General features: G+C 51.0%; 2 protein-coding genes across 12 annotated transcripts in view; one reads left to right on the forward strand and one right to left on the reverse strand.

The window, feature by feature from the left end:
• The first annotated feature begins 191 nt into the window (after positions 1-191).
• Positions 192-17238, forward strand: Zfyve21 (zinc finger FYVE-type containing 21). Of its 10 annotated transcripts, none has more exons than XM_052739101.1 (8): positions 195-388; positions 12212-12262; positions 12734-12902; positions 13821-13896; positions 13981-14072; positions 14541-14597; positions 16337-16479; positions 16646-17238. In XM_052739101.1, exons 1-8 carry the CDS (start codon positions 251-253, stop codon positions 16679-16681), a joined length of 762 nt encoding a protein of 253 aa, XP_052595061.1. In that variant the 5' UTR covers positions 195-250; the 3' UTR covers positions 16682-17238. The 10 variants fall into 10 exon arrangements, with proteins under 10 accessions (XP_052595058.1, XP_052595060.1, XP_052595059.1 ...); XM_052739104.1 differs by having other exon boundaries at positions 14544-14597; XM_052739098.1 differs by having other exon boundaries at positions 192-388; positions 16337-17238.
• A 57-nt stretch (positions 17239-17295) lies between these two features.
• Ppp1r13b (protein phosphatase 1 regulatory subunit 13B) overlaps positions 17296-26393 on the reverse strand; it is an 85829-nt gene continuing 76731 nt past the window's right edge. For both annotated transcript variants that reach the window (XM_052739079.1, XM_052739080.1), the window contains 8 exons: positions 25739-25905; positions 24934-25435; positions 23196-23962; positions 22380-22517; positions 22178-22311; positions 20817-20983; positions 19280-19479; positions 17296-18386 (listed from right to left, as the gene is read on the reverse strand). In XM_052739079.1, coding sequence (XP_052595039.1) covers positions 18345-18386; positions 19280-19479; positions 20817-20983; positions 22178-22311; positions 22380-22517; positions 23196-23962; positions 24934-25435; positions 25739-25905 — 2117 coding nt within the window. In that variant the 3' untranslated portion in view covers positions 17296-18344. The remainder of the gene's footprint in view (positions 18387-19279; positions 19480-20816; positions 20984-22177; positions 22312-22379; positions 22518-23195; positions 23963-24933; positions 25436-25738; positions 25906-26393) is intronic.

Genomic DNA, 26393 nt, shown 5'->3' on the forward strand with positions numbered 1-26393 from the left:
CCTCGAGAGGCGCAGAGGGCGCCCCCCAGCCCTCGCCGCCGATTGGTAGCCGGCAGCAGGGGCGGGGACCTTGAGCTGATTGGAGAAGGGCGGTGCTGGGGCGGATACTACTCTCCGATTGGCTCGTGTTCCGAGCTGCGGTTGCGGATTGGACTCCGGCACTGTCATGGTGTCGGAGGGCGGGGCGGGGCGGAGAGGCGCCCTGTGTGGGCTCAGCGCGGGCGGTGGTGCGAGGGGCTCAGGCGGAGACATGTCCTCGGGGGTGGCCGCGCGTTGCGACGCCAAGAAGCTTGTGCGCTCGCCCAGCGGCCTGCGCATGGTGCCAGAGCACCGCGCCTTCGGAAGCCCGTTCGGCTTGGAGGAGCCGCAGTGGGTCCCGGACAAGGAGGTGAGTCCTAGCCCCTGCGTCCCCAGCCGGAGCCTGGGCGTCTCCCGCCTCCGCCCTCGGGGCGCTCGGCCTCGGCTCCCGTCGGGGAGTCTCCGCCGTCCCTGCAGTGCCGTGGGGGCGGTGTCTGTTCCCTGGCGGTCATTGGCTGCGCGGTGCAGAGCCGGGGGCTGCTTGCGAGTACGGGGCTGGAGTGGGTCGGTGGGGGCGAGGGTGAGGGAGTCGGCCCCTCCTGCCTACTGGAGGTACGATGCCAGGAGTTTGCAGTCTTCGGAGTTCTGAACTCTGCAGAGCTTGGCCACTTGGGGAAAATGGGAGCACTTCATGCATTCCATGCGAGTTTATTTCAGAGTAAATTAGAAGGCAGATGCGTTAAGTACTGGTGATTTTTGTATACTTAAAACTTTTTACGTGGATTTATTCGTATGTGTATGTGCCCTTGCCCCCAATCCACAGCGCGCGCATGTAGATTCAGAGGACCACTTGGGGAAGATAGTTTTCTTCTTCCACTATGTGGGTCCCGCGGGTGGAACTCAGGTCTCAGGTGTGGCAGCACGTGCCTTTACTTCGTGAGCCATCTCTGTAGCCCTTGTAAATTCATTCATTTTTTTTTTTTTCCCCTTAAAGTGGGTCTTCACTGTATAGCCCTGGCTGTTCTGGAACACACTACATACACAGTCTGGCCTAGAACTCAGATAGATATGCCTGCCTCTGCCTGGTGCTAGGCATGCACTACCTGTTGCTGTGTTGGCCTCGAACTCACTGTGGTCTTCCTCAGCCCCCTGCGTGGTGGGATTAAAGTTGCGCTCCACCACACCTGGCTTCCTCCCAATTTTCTTAAGTTGGAATCTGTGTTCAGAACTCGTAATCAGCTGCTCCTCTCCCCTCGGGATCTCATCCATAAGTAGGCAAGGCCCGCAGCTTCCCAGAGCTAGGGCCAGCGTTCTTAGAACAGTGAGCACAGGGCGTTGGAGAACCCACCTGTGCGATCAGAAGCTGCAGCTGCCTGTCCTCGCCACTCCACCCCCCTTCCCAACTCTGAAATTACTTGAGAGTTCCTAAAGAGAAGGTTCATGTCAGTAGTCACTTCTTAGCGCCCAGAAAGGGGGCCCAGACCATTCCTGGGTATGCTGGGCATGTCACTGAGCGGTCCCTGCCCTCCCTGGTTGTGCCATTTCAATTCTGTATTTACTCTTGCGCTTAAGTATCTGTGCACACAGATTGTTCTTTTCTTTCATGTCTGTAAAGGTAATTGAGCACAACACCGAGTGCTCCTAAACCCCTGAACTGTGTAATGGGTAAGGTTAAGGCATGATTAGGTAGATAGATGTCCGAGTACAGGGCCAGCCTGGACTATGTAGTGAGTTCAGGCCAGCCAGGGCTACACAGTGAGACCCTGTCTTAAAACGGCAAAAATAAGGGGGAGTTGGATAAGATTGGGACACAGCCTGTAACTCTGTAACTCCAGCCCTTGGAAGACTGAGACAGGATAAGAGAGTTTATGGCCAGCCTGGGATACATAACTGTTTCAGAACAACAAAGAGCAGTTGCTGGGGAGGCGGCTTAGTGGGTAAAAGCGCTTGTTGTGAATGAGTTTCAGTGTTAACACCCAGAACTGGGCAGGCATAACTGTTTGCAGGAGAGCCCAATAAAGCACAGATTGAAATAGGGGGCACACGTGTGTGTGTGTGTGTGTGTGTGTGTGTAGTCCAGTTGGGGTAGAAAGCCATGCTTGTGGGGAACAGGAGAAACTGAGGTTCTTGGGAAAGTGTTCTCACTGGCTCTAGACTAGCTTTCTCAAGATTTTCCCTGTTGCTCTCCAAGGAGCCTTTAAGTTAGGTGTTCTTACCTGATGCAATCTTTATATAAGACTTTATAATTTACTCCCCATAAAATCTGGACTGGCAGAAATGCCATGTCCGTGCCAAGATGGAGGGAGGTTCTGTGACAGGTAACTAACTGTACCAAGGAGGAGGAGGGCATGGGCTCTGTGTCCCAGGTCAGGCAGAAAGGGCTTTGCTTTGTAGGAGTGACCAAGGCCGGAAGAGAGGGCAGACCAGCGTAGGTGGCGGCTCCCACAGAAGGTGGGGTGGGGAGGGGTTGCTCAGGGCCTGATGGAGGAGAGTGCCTACTCTGCAGTCCAGTCAGGAATCAGGCCTGCGCTGCACTTGGCACTCGAGAACCCAATTCAGCCTTATGGGGCAAAGAATGGTGATCTGGAGTGCCTGCCAAACCTGGCCTGGCGCGGAACCCAAGGGGCCTGTGCCTGTGATCTTGGTTGGCCCTGGGGGAAGGGTGGGATCTCACAGTTGTTTTCCACGGATCACAGTGTAAAGCTCACCTTGTGCTCTTCAAGAGCCTCCCTGTGTGTTCTAGCTCTGTGACCAGCAGCCCTGGGGCGGGACTGGCCAGAGGCTTCAGTCCCGTGGCTGAGATTGGTATAAACGAGAAAGTTCCTGCTCTGCCTCCAGGCTGTAGTTAGCTCCTCCATTCATCGTCTTTGAGTTGTTTGACAGCTCTGTAAACCGGAAAACCGATAGCAGTCCCTGTTGGGATTTCTATGGAACCGCACTCTGGGGCAGCCAGCTTCCAGCCGCTGACAGTTTCATTTCTTCCTTGTCTCATGCTTATATGTGCATGTCTGCACTTTGTTTTCTTGTCTGTGCACCACATGCAGGCTTGGTGCTTGCAGAGGGGATTGGGTCCCTAGAACTTGGTTTTGAGCCACCATGTAAGTTCTAGGTACTGAACTCGGGTTTTCTGCAAAAGCAGCAAGTGCTCTTGAGTGCTGAGCTGTTTCCACAGCTCCTGAACTGTTTTTTTTTTTTTTTTTTTGGTTTTTCAAGACAGGGTTTCTCTTGTAGTTTTGGTGCCTGTCCTGGAACTCACTTGGTAGCCCAGGCTGGCCTCGAACTCACAGAGATCGGCCTGCCTCTGCCTCCTGAGTGCTGGGATTAAAGGCGTGCGCCACCACCACCCGACCCAAACTGGTTTTTTTTTTGTTTTGTTTTTGTTTAAACAACTCATTGGCTTCCCATTTTGATTAATAGTCTTTGGCATTGGTGTGCGTGTGTGTGTGTGTGTGCGTGTGTGTGCGCGCGCGTGTGTGAGTAGAGGCCAGGCTTCAGGCTGTTCCTTCAGTCATTCACTATCTCATCTTTTCACACAGTCTCTCACTGAATCTGGAGCTCACCTATTGGCTGGACTGGCTGCCCAGTGAACTCCAGGGATCCGCTTTTTTCCACCTGCCCAGTGCTGGGATTACTGGTGCACGTGGCTGTGCTCAGCTTTTCTGGGGTGTGTTTTGGGAGTACTTCACCAGCTGAGCCATCTCCCAGCACCCCCGTTTTTAACTTTAATTTTTTATCATTGTGTGTAAGTGTGTATGGTGTGTGTGTGTGTACATGTGCCTGCAGGCACGCATGGATTACCCTGCACATGTAGAAGGCAGAGGAGAACTTTGAGGGTCAGTTCGTTCCTGTTGCCGTGGAGTCTGGGCTTGAGCCCAAGCCTGACGGCAGCACTTTACCTTTGAAGCCATCTTGCTAGGCCCGCTTTCTTATTGCTTGCTTGCTATTTATTTATTTATTTATTTTGAGACAAAGGCTCACAAAGTTGTCTGGGCTGGTCTTCTGATTTCAGTGGTTTGAGCTTGCCTTGAATTTGTGATTCTTCTGCTTCGTCTCCTAAGCAGCTGCAGCTGCAGATGCCAGCCACTCCGAGGCCCCCCTAAGTTATGTGATCTTGTGATCCAGAGCCTGATGCACTGGCCCATGGGCGGGCAGTTTTTACACAATGGTGGATTAAGGACAGTGGGGTCAGGGTTGTCTCATCGCTCCTTCCTCAAAGGGAGGTAGATGTTTGTCTTCAATGCTGGGTTTTTTGTTTTTTATGTGTATCTGAATGTTTGCCTGTGTGTGTGTATGTGCACCATGTGTGTGCCTGGTGCCCACAGAGGTCAGAAGGGGGTCATTGGATCCCCTGGAACTGGAGTTACAAATGGTTCATCATGTGGGAGCTGAAAATCGAACCCAGGTTCTCTGCAAGAGCAACAAGTGCTCTTAACCTCTGAGCTATCCCTCTAGTCCTTAAACCTTGTTCTTTTTGTAAACACCCACTTAAGCTTACAGTGTTATTTTGAGACTACATTCACCTTGTGCTATCCTATCTGCTGTCAGATGTCCCTGAAGCTGTGGGTAGGAGGCTAGTCCCAAAGAGCTGGAATGTTGGCCCCTGAAGTGTGGACTGTGGAGGGGAGGTGGACTCCACCTTCTGAGTACTCCTGACCTAGCTCTGGTTTTGCCCTGGGTCCCTCTCGTTCCTTGCTCCTCAAGGCTGTCTCACTTAGCTGGAAGACCTTCTGAGCAGGTGCCACTGGGTCAGACTTGAATGGACCACCATTGAATCAGCAGGTGCTCTGGGGCCTGGTGCTGGGAAGGGGGCACAGGTGGAGATTTTCTGGGTGGGCTCACTCTTACTGTCCTGTCTCTTTGTCCTAACCTCTGTCTCCTGACTGACCAGCTTCTTCCCTCTCTGCAAGGTGGAAGCACAAGGCACTGTGGGGCACAGGGAGCACGGCAGCCTGCCTCGCCCAGGCCATGAGTAGTGTCTGCTAGCCTTGGCCAGAGGCTCGGACAGCAGGTGGGTCTCCTGGGGCCACTGCTCAAGCCGATTCTCTGCCCTCAGTCTCTCTCCTCTGTTCCTGGGCCAGGCACGCAGGGTCCCTAAGCCTAGTCTGCTCCTCTGGTCTCAGTTCTGGGGTCCGTGCCCTGTAACAGAGGTCTGACACGGGGCGTGGAGTGATGCCTGCCGCCGACAGGTGTGCTGCACAAGTGAGGCAGTAGGTTTCGGGGCGTGGGTAGTGTATCCTCGTCTGCTGAAATAGCTGTGTCATGTGCAGGCCCAGACGAGGGAGGAGCTGCTGCAGCTGGTCCGCACCTGCGCCCTTCTCCCCCGGGCAGGGCCCCCCCCGGGGGGGGGCTCAGGGCTGATTCTGTGGCAGGACTTTCGTAGCTTTATCCACTCGTAGTTCTTTTCTTTTCATGTTAAATTCCTGGGCTGATAATTTGAAATTTCTTTTATTAATGAAATCAACAGGAAAATTGTTTAAAAATCAGTCCATTTTCTGAATAAGCACACTGATTATGTTTTTGTTATTTTGAGACAGTCTCACTATATATCTCAAGCTGTTCCCAAACTTACTCTGTAGCTGTGAGTAACCTCGGACTTGGAATGATCCTCCTGCCTCAGCATGGGATTATAGACTTGAACTAAGCCTGGGAGTGTGAGGGGCTGGGAGGGAAGCCATGAGCAGAGGGAGTACCTGTGACCATGGCTGGGGGTGAAGACAGTGTGGCTTTTAGGAGGAAAGTGGGGAAACCCAGATTATATGTGCAGCCACCTCATGATGGGACTCGGGGAGGATGGGAGGAGACTCGGGAGCCCCTGTGTACAGGTGACCAGTCTGGACAATGAGGTACTGCCCTTGGAGTGAGTCACCAGCCATTGTTATTTCTTGCTCTTACATTTCTCTACCTTTTTTTTTTTTTTTTTTAATTTCCACCTCCAGCTTTTTTCCCACCTCCACTTTTTTTTTTAAAGATTTATTTATTATGTATACAGTGTTCTGCCTGCATGTACGCCTACACACCAAAAGAGGGCACCAGATCTCATTACAGATGGTTGTGAGCCACCGTGTGGTTGCTGGGAACTGAACTCAGGACCTCCGGAAGAGCAGCCAGTGCTCTTAACCTCTGAGCCACCTCTCCAGCCCCCCACCTCCAGTTTTTAAAAGAAAAAAATAATGATGGTGGAGAATGAAAACCAAAGGGCCCTTTCAACCTTTCTAAACTCCAGGCGTGGAAGAGGCCAAAGACAGGAAAGAGATCTCTGCATTAAGAGGGTGACAGAGAGACCTAAGGTGTCCCTTGGATCCTAGGACCAAAGCCATCTAGAGACAAATGGGACTGTGAGGTAGGAGGAACTGGGATTCTAGAAGGAGCTACAGGTGGTCTGGTACCTCAGGGAGGATCCAGTACTCACGGGGCTGCAGGCAGCAGGGATGTGCAGGCAGCAGGGATGTGCAGGCAGCAGGGATGGTGCAGGCAGCAGGGATGGTGCAGGCAGCAGGGATGTGCAGGCAGCAGGGATGGTGCAGGCAGCAGGGATGGTGCAGGCAGCAGGGATGGTGCAGGCAGCAGGGATGGTGCAGGCAGCAGGGATGTGCAGGCAGCAGGGATGGTGCAGGCAGCAGGGATGTGCAGGCAGCAGGGATGGTGCAGGCAGCAGGGATGGCGCAGGCAGCAGGGATGGCGCAGGCAGCAGGGATGGCGCAGGCAGCAGGGATGGCGCAGGCAGCAGGGATGGCGCAGGCAGCAGGGATGTGCAGGCAGCAGGGATGTGCAGGCAGCAGGGATGGTGCAGGCAGCAGGGATGGTGCAGGCAGCAGGGATGTGCAGGCAGCAGGGATGGTGCAGGCAGCAGGGATGTGCAGGCAGCAGGGATGTGCAGGCAGCAGGGATGTGCAGGCAGCAGGGATGTGCAGGCAGCAGTAGCAGGAGGACCAGCTCCGAAGAGCTGGCAGGTCTGACAGGTAGAGGGCCGCGCAGTGCCTGACATAGCCGCTCAGGCCAGGGCTTGTTCACTCAGCAACAAATGTGTCATACTGGATCCTGAATATCCACTACAGTGTGTGGGGGTGGAGAGGGGGCTGGGTATGGCAGGGTGCACCTGTAATCCTCCACACCAGGGAGGCAGAGATCGGCAGATTCCTGGGATTCACTGACCAGCTAGCCTAGCCTGCTTGGCAAACTGTAGTCTACCGAGAGACCCCACCTCCAAAAACACTTGAGGTTGACCTCTAGTTTCCACATGGGAGCGCATGTACATACACCCCCCCCACACACACACCCCCACACACACCCCCCTTCAGCTGGTCTGATCACGGCATTCTACCATGCCATGTAAGCTGTTCTCTGATGGTCATGTGTGTTGGGTTCCCAGCCAAAGCTCTCCTGTCATGGCTGCAAGTTGCCCCAGGGTACCTGAGGCCAGGGTGGCCTAGGGACTATAGAAATAGAGCTTCTCTCGCAGAACTGGTAGTACTGTGACTTCCGTGTATAATCGCACTGTGACCACTGTGTAGTTCTTGTAGCCGACATCCAAGTCAAGGAAGACACCACATTGTAGCAGGGACCTGATGCTGTTCAAAGTGTGGAGTGCTCATGAAGAGACAAGAATCTGAGGGCAAAGGCCTCTGACAGCTGCTGACTGGCCTTTGGACAGCTCCAGAGGCTGGGATGGGCCAGGCATGGCCTCCAAGGCCAGAAACCAGCATAAGAACAGCTAGGAAACAAAATGCTAGCCATGAGATCTCAGGAATGTAGAAGCTCTCTGTGGCACAGTGAGTGGTCTGTGGTGCTCACTAGGGCTGGAAGAACCTCAATCTTGGTATCTCTGTCCTTGCTGCAGTGATGCCCCAAAGGGTCCCTGTTCTCCCTTAGTGAAAGGATATTGAGCATGGCCCCAAGGATTCCTCAGAGGCACCTGCAGAGGCTTGGTGTTGGCCTCTGTCGTGAAGCCAGCCTCCTCATCCGATAGGAATTTCTTCCAAGCGGCCTTTCATCTGCGTGTTTTGTGGAACACACGTGCATCAGCCTAGTGCTGGGCATGTGATCTGTAGGTCCAAGTTCAAGGGAAGAGCTGCAGACTCTTAGGTGATAGTCCCATGTGCTGTGCCATTTCTCTGTGTGGGCATCTTCCAGAATCTGCCTGTGACAAGGCCAAGAGCTGGAATAGGCCAGGCTCTCAGTGGGGCGAGGAGGAATCCTCCAAACATCACCTAGCTGATGTAGCAGGGAGAACAGTGAAGAGCCGCCTGCACACGTGTAGGTGGCAAGGACCTGGGATTCTCAGGTATCAGGTTCTGTTCTGTGTGGTCCCAGCTACATTCAGACCCGATGGCCTGTGCTGCAGAAGGTACCTAGTGGCCAGGTCGTGTGGGAGTCCATAGAGGTTTCCTAGTGAGATCTGAGCTTGCTTTACCTAGCAGGGCTGCATAAGGGGGTGGATTGACCATGTGCATGCTTACCAGGTGTTTGGAAGGGTCTGTCGTTCGCTGTGCTAAGGAGAGGTCTTTTGCTCCACCCTTTGGCATTCCTTTAAAAAGCCCTTTAGAAGAGACAGAAGGGGCTGGTGGATAGGGATCCAGGCCCTCCCAAGGCTATCCTGTGTTTCTGTCTCTCTCCCCTCTATATTTCTATCTAAATCTCTTATCCCTCACTCCTCAAGAGTACCCTGGAGAAAAGAAGGTGGGGTCAGGTCCCCCACAATGTGGAGCCCATGTTCCTTCTCTCTTGTCATGTTGCCATGACAGAAAGCCTCTGATTGACCACACAGTGTGCTCGCCAGCAGAGCCAGGGACTCATGAGTAGCTGTCCTGCCCCCATGCCAACCTTTGTCAGGCCGCACAGCCCTGTCAGTGGTGAGATCCGGAATGACAGTTAGATTAAAGTCTTAGTCAAAATGTGGCCCACTCAGTCTTTCATTTTTTTTCCTAGAATTTTCTAAAAAAAGATCTTCTAAGAAGAGCAGACCAGTGAGCCATCTCTCCAAGCCCATAATATGCCCATTTATTCATTCATTCATTCTTTTTTTTAATTTTTTTGAGACAGGGTCTCAATATGTAGCCCTGGCTGTCCTTGAACTCACAGAGATCTGCCTGCCTCTGTCTTCTGAGTGCTAGGATTCACTACCACTACCTGGCCCATTATGGCCATTTCTCCCCCCTCCACTTCTCCCCCTCTTTCCCTCCCTCTCCCTTCCTTCTTTCTCTCTCTCCCTCCCTCCTACCCTCCCTTTTTTCTCTCTCAAGACAGGGTTTCTCTGTGTAGCCCTGGCTGTCCTGGAACTTACTCTGTAGACCAGGCTGGCCTCAAACTCAGATCCGCCTGCCTCTGCCTCCCAAGTGCTGGGATTAAAGGTGTGTACCAGCACTGCCAGCCCATTAATGCTATTTCTAATCCCATCTCTTTTTCGATATTTCAAGTCATTTTGGTCTTCTCTGTCTTCCTTCTTACTGGAAGGGAAAGAAAGTTCTCCGCACTGGAATCTTCTCTCAGTCCCTACCTGTGGGTTCTCAACATTCAGCAGTTCTTAGTTCCCATCTCACAGGAAGCATGTACTGTTCCCTTGTTTTCAGGTCACTACCTGTCACCATGGCTGATGCTCCCTGGTGTGGGAATTTTGGCATCTCTGCTCATCACTTCACACATCACGTCGTACACAAAGGGGCCATGGCCCAGCGTCACTAGCACCTCCTGAGGCTGGGGGAGGCTTTGTGTTCCAGGACTGTGGATGTCTTGGTACATGGGACTTAGGACAAGTCTATCATAACTCATCACGTCAGTGACTTCATTTTCATGGAAAAAGTCTCCTTCCATGGATTAGCACAGAATATTTATAGCTGGAATTACTCCTCCAGAGTCAGGGTTAAGCACCCTCCCCTGGGTGTAAGTGGGGACATTGAGGGAAGCTGTCAGTGATACCATCTCATACTTCCCCTCCCTCTAGAGCATGCAGGAGGCTAGTTAGTTCAGGCAGAACCTTCCCTGACGTGGGAGTTGTGTGCCTTTGGAGTTGGCCATCTGATAGACACTTTGTGCCAGGAAATCACCCGTACACTGAACATGGTGTTATACCCGCTGGGCACTGCAGACGCAGCTGGAGTCAGTGACTTCCAGTGGGCTCAACAGTGGCTGTCCATGAGTGGGAGGCTCATGAGACAGCATTCTCACCTGGGATCCTTGGGAAGAAATGCTGTGACCATTCCTCAGGGCTCTAGCCCTCAGCTGGTTCTTCCAAGGTGCCTGCAGCCTCTTCAGTAGGAGTCCTAGGGCTGCTGGGTACTCACTCCAGCAGTGGAGACTAGCCAGCCTCAATCCCATGGGCACCTGGGCAGATAGCCCTATACATGTATGTCAGGTTTTGGTAAACATGAGTCTTTAAAAACCTTTTTAGTTTTAATTATGTGCACGCAAGTGCAGGTGTCCATAGGCCAGAAGAGGGAGTCCATTTCTCTAGAGCTGGAATTATAGGCAGTTGTGAGCTGCCTGATGTGAGCGCTAAGAACTGAACTCAGGTCCTCTGGAAGAACAGCTGGTGCTCTTAACTGCTGAGCCATCTCTCCAGCCCCCAACATGAGTGTTTTAAATACTGACAGTTTGCAGTGCAGGCTTGGCTGGGCCTGGGTTTTCCTGCTGTGCATCCTTCTGGTGTTCTCTCCTGGTTGGGATCCTGTCCTGGGTACAGGATCAGGTCATCTCTGTTCTTACGTGTGATGGGTGCAGGCCTTTCCTCAGCACCACCAGCCTTCCTGACTTGCTCACCCTGTGAGCAAGTGTCCTGGACTTGTGAGCTCCACGTGTACAGTTAGCATAACTTGTTTCGCAGTTCAGAAAGGCAGTGGCCCTTGCCTGCTATACGATCCAGCCTTCTAGTGTGGGGTGAGCAGCTCTGGAAGCTCTATGAGTTTGTGGAGAGAATGTACTTCTTAAAGTCGTGGTGACCCTTGGAGTAACCAGCTGGTGGCCACAGAATCGAGGACCTCAGAGTATCTGAAGACACAACCAGTATGTTTCCCCTGGGTTTGATGGCACTGGGTCGTCTGGAGAGGATATTTCTTGTTGTGGGTCTTGCTATGAAACAGCCCCTCTGAACAGGATTCATACAATGTAATTTGATTCTGAGGTGGGAGAAACTTCAAGCATGATGCAGACTCGGTGCTGTACCGTTCTGCTTCTGCAGCAGAGGAAGGCAAACACCGTGAGAGTGGACTCAGCCCTCCTCACTGTTGAGGGGAACTGTGCAACCACCACCCTATCCCCACATCTTTCATGCCATCCTAGTCTATACTGTTCTGCAAATTCCATGTGCACAGGAGACCATCTGCCCAACAGTCCAGTCTCAGAGCCTTTTGCTTCTCTCCTGTGTATAAGCCTCTTGAGGACATTTCAGGCCATCCTGGACCTCTCGTCCTGTGTTCTGCTCTAGCTTCTTTCTCACAGGCCTTGGTCAGGTATGCATTCAGAGACAGCTTTAGATCTCAGCTATCTAGAGCCCTACTTCTCAAGAAGAATCCCCATACTTTCCTTTGTCTGTAAAGCAGGCTTGACAAATCCTTTCCCCAGGGTAGGTCATTTACTGCTGTGGAGTGTCATGTTCATTTCACGGCACTGATCTTTGGCTCCTGTAACAGGATGAGGCAGCTAGAATGAGCTGCCCCTGCATACAGAGTCTGAAAGAACAAAGCCCTTCTGAATCTGAACTCTGCTGCAAAAAAGTCAAACTGTATGCTTTTGTACCCCACAAAATAGTGGCTATCGGACATTCAGGCCAGGCCCCAGCTAGGGCGCCTGCAACCTTAAAGCTGCTCTCCTAACCTGGAGCCTTGGGTTGTGGCCTGACCAGTCTTATCTGGCTTCTGAGCTGGACACTAAACTCAGGCTGTCCTGCCTTGCTGTTCCATAGTCTGCCTCTGCAGGCTGCTTATACTGGCAGAAAGTTGGCTTTCTTTGCAGCCTTTCCTGGCACCTCTTGGCTCTACCTCAGCAATTAGCCAAGTGACAGATCTGGATTATAATACTGTTTTTTGGTTTTTCGAGACAGGGTTTCACTGTGTAGCTTTGCGTCTTTCCTGGATCTCACTCAGTAGACCAGGCTGGCCTCAAACTCACAGAGATCCGCCTGGCTCTGCCTCCTGAGTGCTGGGATTAAAGGCGTGCGCCACCACCGCCCGGGGGATTATAATACTGTTATGTTCTCTCCTAGTGTCCAAGATGTATGCAGTGTGATGCCAAATTTGACTTTATCACCAGAAAGGTAAGCTGAGGCTGTGGGTGTGTGTGTGTCTGTGTGTCCCAATTCCTCAGAGGAGCTGGATCTTCCAGGGCATTTTGATAGTCTATTTCAGGTACTGGTGTAGTTCCCCAACAGGCAGGTCTGAGCTCCCAAGGAGGCTCAGAGACAGCATGTATGTACTGGGCAGCAAGAAGCTGAAGGAGTTAAGGGCTTGGGTTGTAGCTGAGTGATTGAATGGCTTACCGAGAATGTACAAGGCCCTGGGTTCAAACACTAGACGGACGGACACACACACACACACACGGTGGGTGTCTCTTTCAGTTCACTTTTCCCAAGTGAGGCAGAGCTCTGTTGTGTCCAGCTGGGTTTGTGTGGAAGTGACACACACAGCCACAGATGCATGCATTCAGGGTCCCGACAGCACTGGCTAGCGGAGCGGGCCTGGTGCATCTGTGTCTACTCTACTCACTGCCCAACCTTCACCCTCATCAGCACCACTGCCGCCGCTGTGGGAAATGCTTCTGCGACAGGTGCTGCAGCCAGAAGGTGCCGCTCCGGCGCATGTGCTTCGTGGACCCAGTGCGCCAGTGTGCCGAATGTGCCCTGGTGTCTCACCGCGAGGCTGAGTTTTATGACAAGCAGCTCAAGGTGCTCCTAAGTGGTAAGTGACAGCATGTCCACTCGCCATGCTTAAAATGTGGCCTGCTCCAAGATGGTGTGTCTTGCCCTCGTCCCTACTTTCTTTTGGACTTAGAGATGGACTTCCGAGATGGAAATGTTCTGAGAGGTCAGTCTGACTCACTGGGCACTGCTACCAGATGGACAGGGCGCATGGCTCAGCACCTTCCCCAGATGGAAGGCTGTCACTGGTAGTCAAGTCTGTGGCTTGGCTCTTGGAGGCCTGGAGACAAGCTGTGACAGGTGCAGGTGCTGGTTCTGAAGCCCATCCAAGGAGCACAAGGGAGAAGAAAAGGGAGTGCTTTTGGGGTGCGGCCTGCCTCCCATAGCTCTGCCAAGCAGCACAGCCTCTCATGGCTGCAGGCCTGTGTGCACCCCACAGGCAAGGGCCAGCCTCTACTCTGCCAATTGGTCTTGCCCAGTCTGCTCTAGAGTTAAATGATCTGGGCCTTGATGATGAACTCTCCTACTTGCCATCTTTGATGGCTGTAACAAAATTCACAGCTTTGTGTGTGTGTGGCAGTGCCTTTATTTCTACTTTATGTGGGTGGGCGTTTTTCCTACATATGTCTGTGTACCATGTGTCTGCCTCATGCGTTCCCCTGGAACTGGAGTTACAGGCAGTTCTAAGCCACCTAGGTTCTCTGAGAGAACAGTGCTCTTAACCACTGAGTCATCTCCAGCCCCAATCAATGTCTTTTTAAGCTTTTGAGACCCTTAATTCATTATTGCCTTTTTGCCTAACTGAAGGGATTCTTAACACAAAGCTGTTATTTGTGTCAGCCTGTCCTCTCCCATCTGGTAACGAGGAAGGCGGCTTTTCTGTCCTGAGCACATGGGTCTGGGGGCAGGGAGATAAAGCAGTAGGTCCTGTGTAACCGGTTTGGTTTTGTCTTCCAAGGAGCTACCTTCCTTGTTACTTTTGGGGACTCAGAGAAGCCTGAGACCATGGTTTGTCGTCTTTCCAACAATCAGAGGTAAGAGGCGCAGTCCCTCTGGCACCGGGCAGTACTGTCGTGGGCTTTACACGTCCTCAGTCTCATGACGTCTCTTTGTTGTAGATGCTTGATTCTGGATGGGGACAGCCATCATGAAATTGAGATTGCACATGTCTGTACGGTGCAGATTCTCACAGAAGGCTTCACTCCTGGAGGTATATGCCTTTCCTGAGCAGGAGGGTCTCTAGTACCTATATGGGCAACAGGAGGTACTGCACTTGGTCCTAAGATGGCCTGTCATGCTCTTCATTGGGGCTTGTGTTAAGTCAGTAACTTTAGAACCCACAGGAGGGAGGAGGGGATAATGAGGGGAGATTGGCCTGGTGTGCCCATGGTATCCTGTCACCGAGATCACTTACTTACTGTAGATGGCTCCAAATGCAGTATCTGAGGCTCCAGACACGGTCTGTGGTGGGGGCTGATCCGGAGCCTCCCCTGCAGGCATCTGTGCAGCTAAGACCTTAGTGATCTCCTTGGGGAGCTTCAGTCTTAGCTTGGCCCTGCAGGCTGAACTGCACATCGCACATTCTGAACTTGCAGATTGACCTAGCACATCTTGCTTTCCATTTTCTGACTGACTCTCGGTTGTTTCTTCTTTGCACTGCCTGCCTACCTTCTTCAAGTAGAAAAAGACATTCACACTTACACCAGCCTCCTGGGGAGCCTGCCTGCCTCTGAAGGTCAGCCTCCCTCCTCCCTGGGTCACTCTTCCCAGCATGCTATGGTATCTGTTCCTCCTCTGGCCCCTTTGCTTCTGTCCCTTGGGGTGGATTCTGAAACTTGGGTTCACCTCTTTTGATTAAGAGAGGTACTAGGTCCAATATATGAATCTGTAAAGCATAAGTGAAAATGTCCTGACAGAATAAAGTAAGTTTGCCCAGTTCTTCCCAGGGGAAGTTACTCAAGCGCTGACAAGCCGGCCTGCAGTAAGCTGAGGCCAGGTGTATAGGAAGTTCTTTGCTGATCGGGCAACCGGTACATGCAGTGGGCAGCAGTTTTCATCACTGCACCCACAGTAGCTTGCCTGCAGGGATTCCTGGTTCTCAGTTCCTCCATCTCTGTCTCTTGAAGGTAGTGGTAAGAGGGGCCGCCTAATGAAATACAACAAGGAGGCGCATGGAGCAAGGGCAGGGTCTGGAAGTCCACTCAACACCTCACCCCGCCCCCATCAGGAAGCCTAAGGTCAAGAATGTACCATGCACATGCCTCTAGTGCCTTTAGAGAGCAGAACAATGTGTTGGCTCCCCTAGAACTGGAGTTACAGATGGTTGTGCCACCATGTGTAGGTGCTGGGAACTGAACCTGGGTTCTCTCCAAGAGCAATCAGTTCTCTTAATTGCAGAACCATCTTGATAGCCCCTATTGGGGGGTAAAATTTTGATGGCCATGCAAAGCACAAAACAGCCACAGCCAACAGTGACCATGGCCACATTTACATATATTTTTATTTACAAAAGCTGATGGTAGACATAGCCCAGATAGGAAGTTCTGCAACAGCTTGGGTAGGGCAGCTCAGCCCGAGGCCTTCAGGTGTGTTTCTAGGCCTCTGAATTAGAACTTAGTTCAGAAAGCCTTTGGGGTGGGCCCAGCCATCTTAGCCAGAGCTTTTGCGGGCAAGGAAGTCAGGTCTCTTCCTGGCTATGGTCTGTATGTTCAACTCACCCCACCGGCCAGTGGGACCCAGGCTGTTTTGATTTAGAATTAATGTCTGATTAGAGGTGGGTCATTTCTCAAAATGTTTTTTTTTTCTGGTCACCATGAGGCTAGTAACCATGCCTGACAGAACTAATCTGCGTCTCAAGTTGCTTGTTTCTAGGGCACAGCCTAAATTCAAATCATTATGCTTAGAGCAGCTGGTCATAACCCAGAGATGGAGCTGTGGCTTGGCAGGCTGACCCCCAACATTCTCCATGGGATCCTGTGAGCTGTGGAAGAACGGCACTTGACAGGGTAGTGTGGCATTGCTCCTGCATTAACAATCTGCTCAGCTGTGGCCTCCAAGTCAGGACTGATGTAACTATCTGCTTGGCTTAGCTTCTGATGGCCAGGCCATTCCTAAAGTAGTTTCCATACTTCACTGCTCTACTCTGGCTGAAGACTGTGTGTGTGTGTACGTACACATGCATGTGGTCTCTCTGAAGGTTGGAAGGAGAATGCCATGATCTAGAAGGCTTGGCAGCTTCTGGACTGTTGGAGAACAGGACTTACTCTATAAAGTTGAGTGATATGGTACCATTAGTTTATCCTGGTCCTGGGGATCACAAGTCTTTTATATTCCTTTCCCGTTCTCTGTGCACATGGGGTCTCTGCAGAAGCAGGAGCTAGTATCATTTACCACTACATGTTTCCAACGAGGCTGCTTCCTGAGCAGCACACAGGGCATTAAGGTCCTATATGCTGCCTCATCTCCCTCCTCCAGCAGGCAGCACTCGAGCCACAGGGATGTCCCTGCAGTACACAGTGCCAGGGGCAGAGGCTGCAGCGCAGCTGAAGCTGATGGCTGGCGAGGATGCAAATGGCAGCAAGAGGCAGGCCGCAGCATGGCTGGCAGCCATGCACAAGGTACCACGGGCAGGGTCGGGGAGACTGAGCTCATGGGATTAGAGACGAGTGTGGATTTCCCAAAAGGTTGCCACATAACTGGGGTGCCCCTAGTTACTCCCCTAAAAGGCACATGGGCTCATCTCTGGTCAGGCCAGAACCAATCATGCTTTCTGGTATTCTGCAGGCTACCAAGCTCCTCTATGAATCACGAGACCAGTAACTGCAAGGGAACTGAGCTCAGCACATCAGGTTACAAAGTCCAAGCTGCTTGCCCCTGCCTGAGCACTCAGGGCTCTGCTCTGTGTGTGCTTGGAAATGCAACTCAAGTACCTGGAAGCAGTGTTCGCTTATCTAGTGCAATATGTACACAGTTGACTAACGCTTTCAAGAGCTTACATTGTAGCGTATTGTTGGTACTTTCAGGGTTGGGAGAAGCTGCACTACAGTACTAAATCCGTTTTAGTATAACCTATGCCAGGTTTATTAGAGATTTTTGGCCCTGTTCCCACAGAAACAAATTAGGTGGTGGTCACTCAGGTCCCTGGTTTAGCATTGGACCCTGCCTGTCTCCAGTAGCCCATTTACAATGCCTTAGCCTGTTTGACTCTCTGTTTATTTTGTCACTAATTTGGGGCAGTGAACAATCCTTTTATATGTCACTAAGGGGAAGGCATCACCTTTCTGTTTTCTACTTTTCACTTATTCTTCACTTTATTGAAATGACTGTACAGTAATTTGTATATAAAGTGTATGATTAAAACTTATTTTGAAAGTACACAGCAGGCTCTGGCCTCACTTCGTGTAGCTGTCCTGCGTCCAGAACAGACTCACAGCCAGGTGTGAGACAGCGTTTATTGTGCATGTCACACAGCATTGGTGGTGGGGGGATGGCAGAGGCTGTGCTGCTCACAGGGCATCACTTCTCAGCGCCACCCTGACTACAGCACTGCTCCCAGAGCCTACACACAGATTTACACGTAGTTATGCACAAGACTCACATGAAAAATAAAGCCTAAGGGCTTGTGTTTCAATGAGGAAGAAGTATTTCCAACACAGTTCCGGTAGTTTTCAATGGCCTGGTTGAAAAATAATCTTAGTGTATAAAAAGCCTGTCTACAGAGTTCAAGCTCCAGAGTATAGAGCTGGCTTCACTTGGAATGTGGCCACAGTGACTGCATTCCAGCTGCCTGGTGGCTTTCCTGACCTGGGCCCTGCCCAGCCTCCTGTGTCTAACTGCATTCAGAACAGAATGAACTCACGCCGCAGGGGGGCTAAAGATGACACTAAAAGCTGCAGGAATCAGGTGACCCTGTGTGCTGAGGCATGTAAGTCCAGCCACAGCATGAGGTCATCAGGTTAACTACACAGAACAGTTTCTAAATGGGCTCCTTTGGTAGTGAAAGGAAATAAAATTCTTTTGAGTGGGAATGTGAGAAAGGATGATGGTTTTGAGACTTTCCAAGGAGGGCAGGGCTGTAGCAAAGCCATCTGGTAGCAGCTTGCTTTTGCTGAAGGTCGGAGACATGGAAGATGAGAAGGGGCCTTTGGGCCGAGTCAGTCAGAGCTTTGTCTTCATTGGCAACCGTCCGGGTTCATAGTTTAGGACTTCTTACTGGCAACAGGGGTGAGTGTTTTGGAAGCTGGATATTTATTTGGATTTACAGTAATTGGCAAAATTGCAGTCTTCTGAAGGCCAAAGTACTACCTGTCCAGTTACTGCAGACTGGAAGGGCCTCACCTGGGAAGCTGGGATTCACATTGTGGATACTGTCTGCTAAAGTGAGCACCATGAGACTGGCCTAACTTCTGTTTTTCCAGGGCCGCTGGAATCCTTTCCAGTAGTTCCCAGGAGCCAATGAGACTGTGGTACTCCAAGGGAAAGTTCAGGCAAGTGTTCGCTGCCGGGGCTTGATCCGTGGATACAACTGGGAAGCAACAGACAAGAGTTAGGGCAAAAAGACGACTGAGGAGGAATTAGCCTCTAGGTTCCTCTCCTGTCATCTCAGCAGCCTGCTCAGTCCTAACCTCAGCTGTCCTCTTCACTGAGACCCAGAGGATCCTGTCCCTCTTTTTATCACACCTGAAACCCTGTTACTATCTGCTAGGCCCCGACAATGTAAGCTCCTCAGGTGCAAGCACCTGTGCTTGTCATGGCAAACCTTCCTGCCAGATGCCAAGGCAAGTGAATATGTGCCAGGCTTACCACAGCACCCGAGAGCAGAGGCAACCTTTCTATTAAAGGACAGACAGACACTATTATGAATGCAGCCTGGCTGACAACCCACACTGCTCCATTTTACAGGCTTTTGAGCAATCAGGTCTCTACCCCAGGCTGGCAGTTAACTTTTCCTTCCTACCTCAGCCTTCCATGTGCTAGGATTACAGAGGTTGGGGATTTAGCTCAGTGGTAGAGCATTTGCTTGGGCCCTGGGTTCAGCTGTCAGCTCAGGAGAGGGAAGGGGTTACAAAACAACCAAGCACTAGGATTACAGTGTGTGCTACTACACCCAGCTCTTAGAGATTCCAGATCAGGGAGAACTAAGTGGCGTGGCTTAGTACTTGCCAAAGTTCACCATGAGCAAAGCAGATTGACTCTAACCTCCCCACATGCTCTGCCATGTGGAAAGCCAGACTCTAGGGACTCAGGGGCTTGCCCATACACAGATCAGATTGCTAGGGCTTGGGAAAAAGTGTTTCATTCTACCCTGATGTCAGCAGAACTGAACCCATGCCCTGAATGTCTTTGTGACGTTTGTACAGGCAGAAGGCCAGCTGACTTCCAATATCTAAGGTCTAAGTGTGCTGAGTGCTTACTTACCCCTAGCAAGTTTTTGGGCACATAGCCCTCCCGGTCCCCAAGACGGGCCCACCACCACTCAGTCTCATTTTCATCTTTGCGCCTCAGGATGGTGATGGCATCCCCTTCATGGAAGGACAACTCATCGCTGTTCTGGGCCTCGTAATCCCACAAAGCATACACAGTGCCTTTGTTCATCACTCCCAGCTTCTCTTGTACCCCTGGGACCAAGAAGAGAGAGGTTTTAGCGGAGGCTATCAGTCAGGTTTTAGCAGAGGGTGGCCAACAGAGGTAAAGGTAAAACCGAGGTTACACCAAGAATGAACTTTGGGCAGTCATCAGGTGGGGCGCTGTGACTGCACTGAGTAGCAACCGACCAGCTGCACATGGTTGTTTGCTCCGTGGGTGTTGTAAGCATAAGTTTACACAGGGTCTACTTTCAGGCCTGTGCTATCACTGCCGAGAAATCTTTCTCTTAGCGGGAGCCTATGTGACAGCAGCCTCTTCCTCACATGGGCTGGGTTTGCCAGGGCCCTTGGGCCTGCCCAGCTTCATTAATACCCAAGAACGTTGTTGCCTGCCTTTGTTGTGAAAGTTCAGTATCAAAGGTAGTTTGGCTGTTATTGCTTGTACCACTAGGCCAAACAAAGTAACTTCACAGAGTTGTATGTGGAACCAGTGACTTGTAACTGCTTAACAGAGGACATGGTTGAGCTCCTATATTTCTTACACTGGCTACAGCAACTTAGTTAGGACGCTGGAGGTGTGTGGATGGCCCCAAGCCGGCACAGAAGTGGAGCAGCCCTGCTTCAACTCATACACCCAACAGCAAGTGTGTAGACCAGTGCTGCCTGGCTAAATGCACTCCCACTCCTGGGACCCCAGGGTATTCCACTCACCCCCGAAAAGACAGGGTTCTCTGTGTAACCTTGGTTGTCCTGGAACTCACTTTGTAGACCAGACTGGCCTCAAACTTAGAGACCCACCTGTCTCTGCTTCCCCAGTGCTGGAATTAAAGGTGTGCACCACCATCGTACCCACTGTCCTCCTGAATCCAGGGCATTTTTTTTTAAAGATTTATTTATATAGTATGTATATACTGTTCTGCCTGCATGTATGCCTACACACCAGAAGAGGGCACCAGATCTCATTACAGATGGTTGTGAGCCACCATGTGGTTGCTGGGAATTGAACTCGGGACCTCTGGAAGAGCAGCCAGTGCTGTTAACCTCTGAGCCATCCCTCCATCCCTCCAGGGCATTCTTACTCTTCAGCAACTGAAACGGAATCTTCCTGATGGGACTTTTGTTTAAGGCAGTCTCACTATGTAGGTCAGGTTGGCCTGAGGCTTGTGGTCTTCCTAAAGCTTTCTAAGTGCGAGGATTATAGGTTTATACCACCCAGATACAAATGAGATTTTCAGATGTTTGGGGTGAGTGTAAAGGCAATGAATACTTAAACGTGATCTGCTCACTGAGCCAGACTCTAGGCCAGCATACAGGACACAATGCTGATTAGCCAGGGGAAGCAGCTGAGGCACAGGAGCTTTCCTACATACCATATAGAAACTGAGAACACTGGATGTATCCCTCTTCCATCTCTTCACACTTGTCTGCAGCAGTCTCAATGTCACTGATGGTGGAGGCAAAGATAGCAGCTCCACTTTCCACCAGCTGCTTGCAGAGGTGGACACTGTTGCAAGAGGCAGCACAATGCAGTGGTGTCCTAGAACCAGAGGGGGAAATGTATAGTCTGGCATCACCCAGGGCTACCTGGCTCCTGTGTGCTGTGGGATGGTCTGTATGTCAAGTGTGTTGCTGATTGGTCAATAAATAAATCACTGATTGGCCAGTGGCTAGGCAGGAAGTGTAGGTGGGACAAGGAGGAGAATAAAGCTGGGAAGTGGAAGGCTGAGGCAGAGAGACACTGCCAGCCGCCACGATGACAAACAGCATATGAAGATGCTGGTAAGCCAAAAGCCACGTGGCAAGGTATAGATTTATAGAAATGGATTAATTTAAGCTGTAAGAACAGTTAGCAAGAAGCCTGCCACGGCCATACAGTTTGTAACCAATATAAGTCTCTGTGTTTATTTGGTTGGGTCTGAGGCTGTGGGACTGGCAGGTGAGAGAGATTTGTCCTGACTGTGGGCCAAGCAGGAAAACTCTAGCTACACCTGTGTAACACAAACCTCCAAGAATTTTGATGAAGGTACCATACCTTTGTACCAGGCAAGTTTCTAGGTATTTTGTTAATTTTATGTGTATGGGTGTTCTGCCTGCATGTATGTATGTGCATCATGTACATGCAAAGGCCAGATGAGGGTGTCAGTTGATCTCCTGGGACTGGAGTACAGATGATTATGAGCTGTCATGTAGGTGCTGGGAAGCAAATCTGGGTCCTTTGGAAGAGCATCCAGTGCTCTTAACCACCGAGGCATCTCTGGAGTCCCAAGTTTCAACTTGCTTTTTGTCTTGTTTTTTTTTTTTTTTTTTTTGAGGCAGAGTTTCTCTGTGTAGCCCTACTGTCCTGGAACTTGCTCTGTAGACCAGGCTGGCCTTGAACTCAGAGATCCAACTACCTCTGTCTCCCAAGTGCTGGGATTAAAGGTGTGTGATGTTATATCCATCTTCCAAGTTTCTAGTTTAAATATTTCTTTTTTTTTTTTTTTTTTTTTTTTGGTTTTTCGAGACAGGGTTTCTCTGTGTAGCTCTGGGGCCTGTCCTGGAACTCACTCTGTAGCCCACGCTGGCCTTGAACTCAGAGATCCGCCTGCCTCTGCCTCCCAAGTGCTGGGATTAAAGGTGTGTGACACCACCTCCTACCTCAACTTTTTAAAACTTGTATCACTTCTTTTTGTAAGGTAGGGGAAAGTGAGTCTCTGAGCCCTTCCACTTCCCACTCCCCATGGGTTCTCACCATCCATCGCTGTCAGCAGCATTCACGTTGACACCAAAGTCCAGCAGAAACTTGACGATGTGGTGGTGGCCAGCACAGACAGCATTGTGCAGGGGTGTGATCCCTTCATCGTTGGGTTTGCTAGGGTCTTCCACCTAGGACACAGAGCACGTGAAAGCCAGCCCTTTAAACTCCCAGCTGCACATATGGGAGTATGGCTCACCTCGTAGATGATCCTCTGCACTAGATCAAACTCTCCTTCCAGAGAAGCATCTAGAAGCAGCGCGAGAGGGTTGAAGCGCACTCTTAGCCCATGTCCTGTTCGTTCAGAGTTTGGCTTTTTCAGGTTGGTCCGTTTGCTCTGTAGGGCAGCAAGCATTTCAGTGTCAGGTGACCTACCCTAGGCAAGGACCAATCCAAGACATTGCTGTGGGAAGGGGTGGCAGGAACCAAGGCAGCAGTTCTCCAGGAGCAGCCCTGTGACTGCTCTACAAAGGTCTGGCCATGTGTAGACCGGATGGCTAACCACTCCAGGAGGACTAGAGGGCGGGAGTGGTGGCTGCACTGCTGAACCAGAAGTCCGCACCAAGGGAGTCAGCTCATCCCTACTGACCCCATCTCAGAGATCCCATTAAGAAAGCCTTGTGTGGGTTGGCCTTGGTGGGGCACACCTTTGATCCCAGCACTCAGGAGGCAGAGGCAGGTGGATCTCTTGAGTTTGCAGCCAGCCTGGTCTACAGAGTGAGTTCCAGGACAGCCAGGGATACACAGTGAAAAATCAAAAAAGGAAGCCTTATGTGGATTCCCTGAGATGGTCCCAAACCCTCTCTGCTGAATCAATATTGACCTCCTCAGGGAGGCTCATTGCTTCTCTCCCTGTCTGTCTGTCTGTCATCGAGGTGTCAGTGTCAACGAGCTTACCAGGGTACCATGTACTATGCTTTGAACCCTCTGGTCTGTGATCATCTGACTATCCTGTCCCCACATCTTATTCTGCATGCAAGGGCATGCCTGGCTTTGGTCTAGCAAGGATACCCACCGCAGATGTTGCTGGAGGATGAATGACAGGGGAAAGAGGTGCTGGAGGGACTTGTTCCTCCTCTGAAGGAGCCTCAGCCACAGGACTTGGGATCTGTTCTGTGGAGGGTACTGTAGCCACATTGTTGTTATTGTCCTCAGTAGGCTCAGCAGTTTGATGAGTCGTTTGGGGGCAAATGAGCTCCTCTGGCTCAGGGGAAGGTAACTCATTATCGTTGGCATCTGAGGATGGGGCAAGCTCATCAGGAAGTGGGGCTGTGGGCCGGGGAGGGAGAGACTCATCCAAGTTGCCATTGGCATTGGTATTTCCATTGTCCACATCTGCTAAGGTGCCTACAAAGTCCTGTGAAGGGCTGGGCTGGTAGAAAGGGGTACCCTCCATGCCACCAGCCAGGGTGTTGAAGCGTTGATACAGCAACTTTTGGATGTTGGGGCCTCCAGGGCCCTCCGGCTCTGTGATAGAGCTGCGCTTCTTCAGGGGTCGGGGTGCATTGGCCAGCTTCCTGCGGAGGGCCTCCAGGTCCGCATCACTCTGATAACGAAGTGGCGAGTGCACAATGGGTGTGAGTTTGGTGGGACTGAGTGGCCGTGGCAGGCTTTCCACTGTGCTGCCTTCTCCAGGTCCAGGGGGGCCTTCCTGTTCTGGCTCTTTCTCAGCACATTCTGAAGGAGGCTGAGGCTGTGTCGTGCCTGGGCCCAGCGGCCCATGAAGAAACGGCAAGGGTGATGGAGATGCTGACCCTGACGGCAGGACAGGCTTACCGTATACTACAAGAGAAACAGAGGACAGAACTTCATCCTTGCTGCTGTGATAGGATCTTCTCCTGGCACTGACTTGATGGCATAGAAGCTTCTATTGCTGGTGGGTTCTGATTTTTGAATCCTCAGCAAACCTTTTCCAAGACCCTCCACTTACTCCCTTTAAACTGGGTTTTATATTTGCTTCCAAGACTGGGCTCTTTCTAAAGAAAAAGTTGTTGACTTGAGTTTCCCCCACTCCAACAAGTCTGCTTAGTTTTCTGGCCAAGGAAAAATGCCAAATCCACTAAATCTGCATCTGAGTCTGGGACTGACTCAGGCAACATGAAGATACTTACCTCTTTGGAGCAGGACACATCTGACCTGTGGCTCAAAAGCTTCTCCCATGGCCAGAACTGTGCCCACAGATCACACTACTTGGGAGGTCCTTGGCAGATGATGGCTAAACACATCCAGGAATCCAACTACAAGTTTGGATGCTGCAGCCCTGACCTGGTCCATAGAACCTTCCAGCTAGGATGGGAAACTCTTTGACCTCCATGAGGCATGTAGAGCTGTGTTGTACCTTCTCACTAGCCTTCCTAGAAGGCCCCTGTTCAATCACCCACTCCAGGCTTTTGTCCCTCCTGGAAGCTCCTCACACTGCCCATGTCCAGGATGCTGACTTAGCAATGTCCAGCAGGCCTACCCCCCAATCACTGGATACCTAATGGCACAAGTTACCCTAAAGCCAGAGAAAAATGAAATTCCAGAAGTCTTATCCTTCTGGATTTACTACTGAGTGATATGTGGGTACCCAGGCAGGAAGTCACAGTGTGTGATTTACCTGCAAAATTACTGTGCATTTTGTCTCTTATTTCCATCCCAAACTGACACCCTATACTTTATCTAAGAATTATGTTTTATCCTAAGTAGCATGCAAGGACACAGACCTTAATTAAGGGATAACTTCCATTTCAGAGAGTATACAGCCAGCATACCTGCTTTCACTGACTTATTTAAGGTGCCATGCACTGGTGGCTGGTAATTCTTAGGTGGTGTGGCTTGCTGCAGGTACATGGAGTATATAGAACTTGAATTTACTGTTTGAGGTCCCTTCCTGGGAGACTGTGGCCTTGACCCTTTATCAGCCAGAAAAGGCCTAATGGCCACTGTCAAGGGCAGCTCAGGTTTTCCATCTCCAGTTGGAAAGGCAGGTGGCCCCGATGGTGGGTATGTGGGACTTGGTGGCACTGAGATCCTTTGCTGAATCTGCTGCGAGGAGCCAGGCTGGGGAGCGTTGCCTGCTGGAGCCAGCGGGGCAGGTTTCTGCCGACTTGGTGGGCCTGCACCAGGTCTGGGCAAGCTGCCTTCTTTCCTTCTCTCCAGGGAGCTTGTTGATCCTGGCCCCAGGGGCACAGAACTTGGGTATGTCCCATAACTTGGGGGTAGTGGCTTGCCTACACCAGGGATGGGAGGTGGCCCTTTGCCAATCTCGATGCCCTAAGTTTATAAGAAGAAAACACTAAGTTACTCTTTGGAAGGTTAAACATATTTCTATCCATTTACAACAGCACACAGTAGGATTTATAAGCCTTCAAAAGGACATAAGACACACTGTCAGGCTCAATATTGGTCTGCACTTGAGCATGCTCAGGCCCCTAAGGGCCAGTGGCTGTTTAGGACTCGGAGTGTAAGGTGGACAGTAACAGAGCTGACTTGTCTTCATGCTACCTCACACCCTTGAGCTGAAGATCAGAACAACAGGGAAACTCACTGGGGGCAGATTAAAGCCAGATGACCTACCAGCTTTTCTGTAGCTCCCAGCGCTGGCAAGGGCAAAGGTTGGCTTGAGATGGCACCTTGCTTCAGAGCCCCCTCCATGCCTGAGTCCTTCCAGTCTCCACCAGCCATCTGAGTTGACTTCACTGAAGCAGAATTCTGCTTTAATGTTGGCCAGTTTCCATCATTAGCTTGAAAAGAGCATAAAATTTAAGGGGAAAAAAAAGTGTTGAAATTAGTTGAGCCAGAAACAAATACAGCACCGGGACTTCCATTACCTAAGCTATCAGCCAACACCTGCATGCTTATTAATTTGCTCAAAGCCCACAGACCTTTGCATAAGCCCAAGGAGTGATCTTGACTATCATCTGGCCACTGTGACCAGCACTCACCAACATTGCAGCGAGGGCTGCATCACACTGGAATATAGGTCAAGTCCAATATCCATAGCACAGAACACAGCAGCACTTACCTACCAGGCACTACTCATACACACGATCACATACAGCAACATGAAAAGACTTATCATTTGGCTTCATAATAGATTTGATTTGTATGATTTCCATTATTAGAATAAAATTTCTCCTTTAATGTGTGGAATTCTTTCCCTCTAAAACAAATTTGTGACCTGATTGGGTAGCAGTAGCAGGAGCAGCAAACATTTTGTTGCAACGATTAG

Source organism: Peromyscus californicus, unplaced genomic scaffold (assembly GCF_007827085.1).
Source record: "Peromyscus californicus insignis strain IS unplaced genomic scaffold, ASM782708v3 Scaffold_15__1_contigs__length_86483966, whole genome shotgun sequence".
NCBI lineage: Eukaryota > Metazoa > Chordata > Mammalia > Rodentia > Cricetidae > Peromyscus > Peromyscus californicus.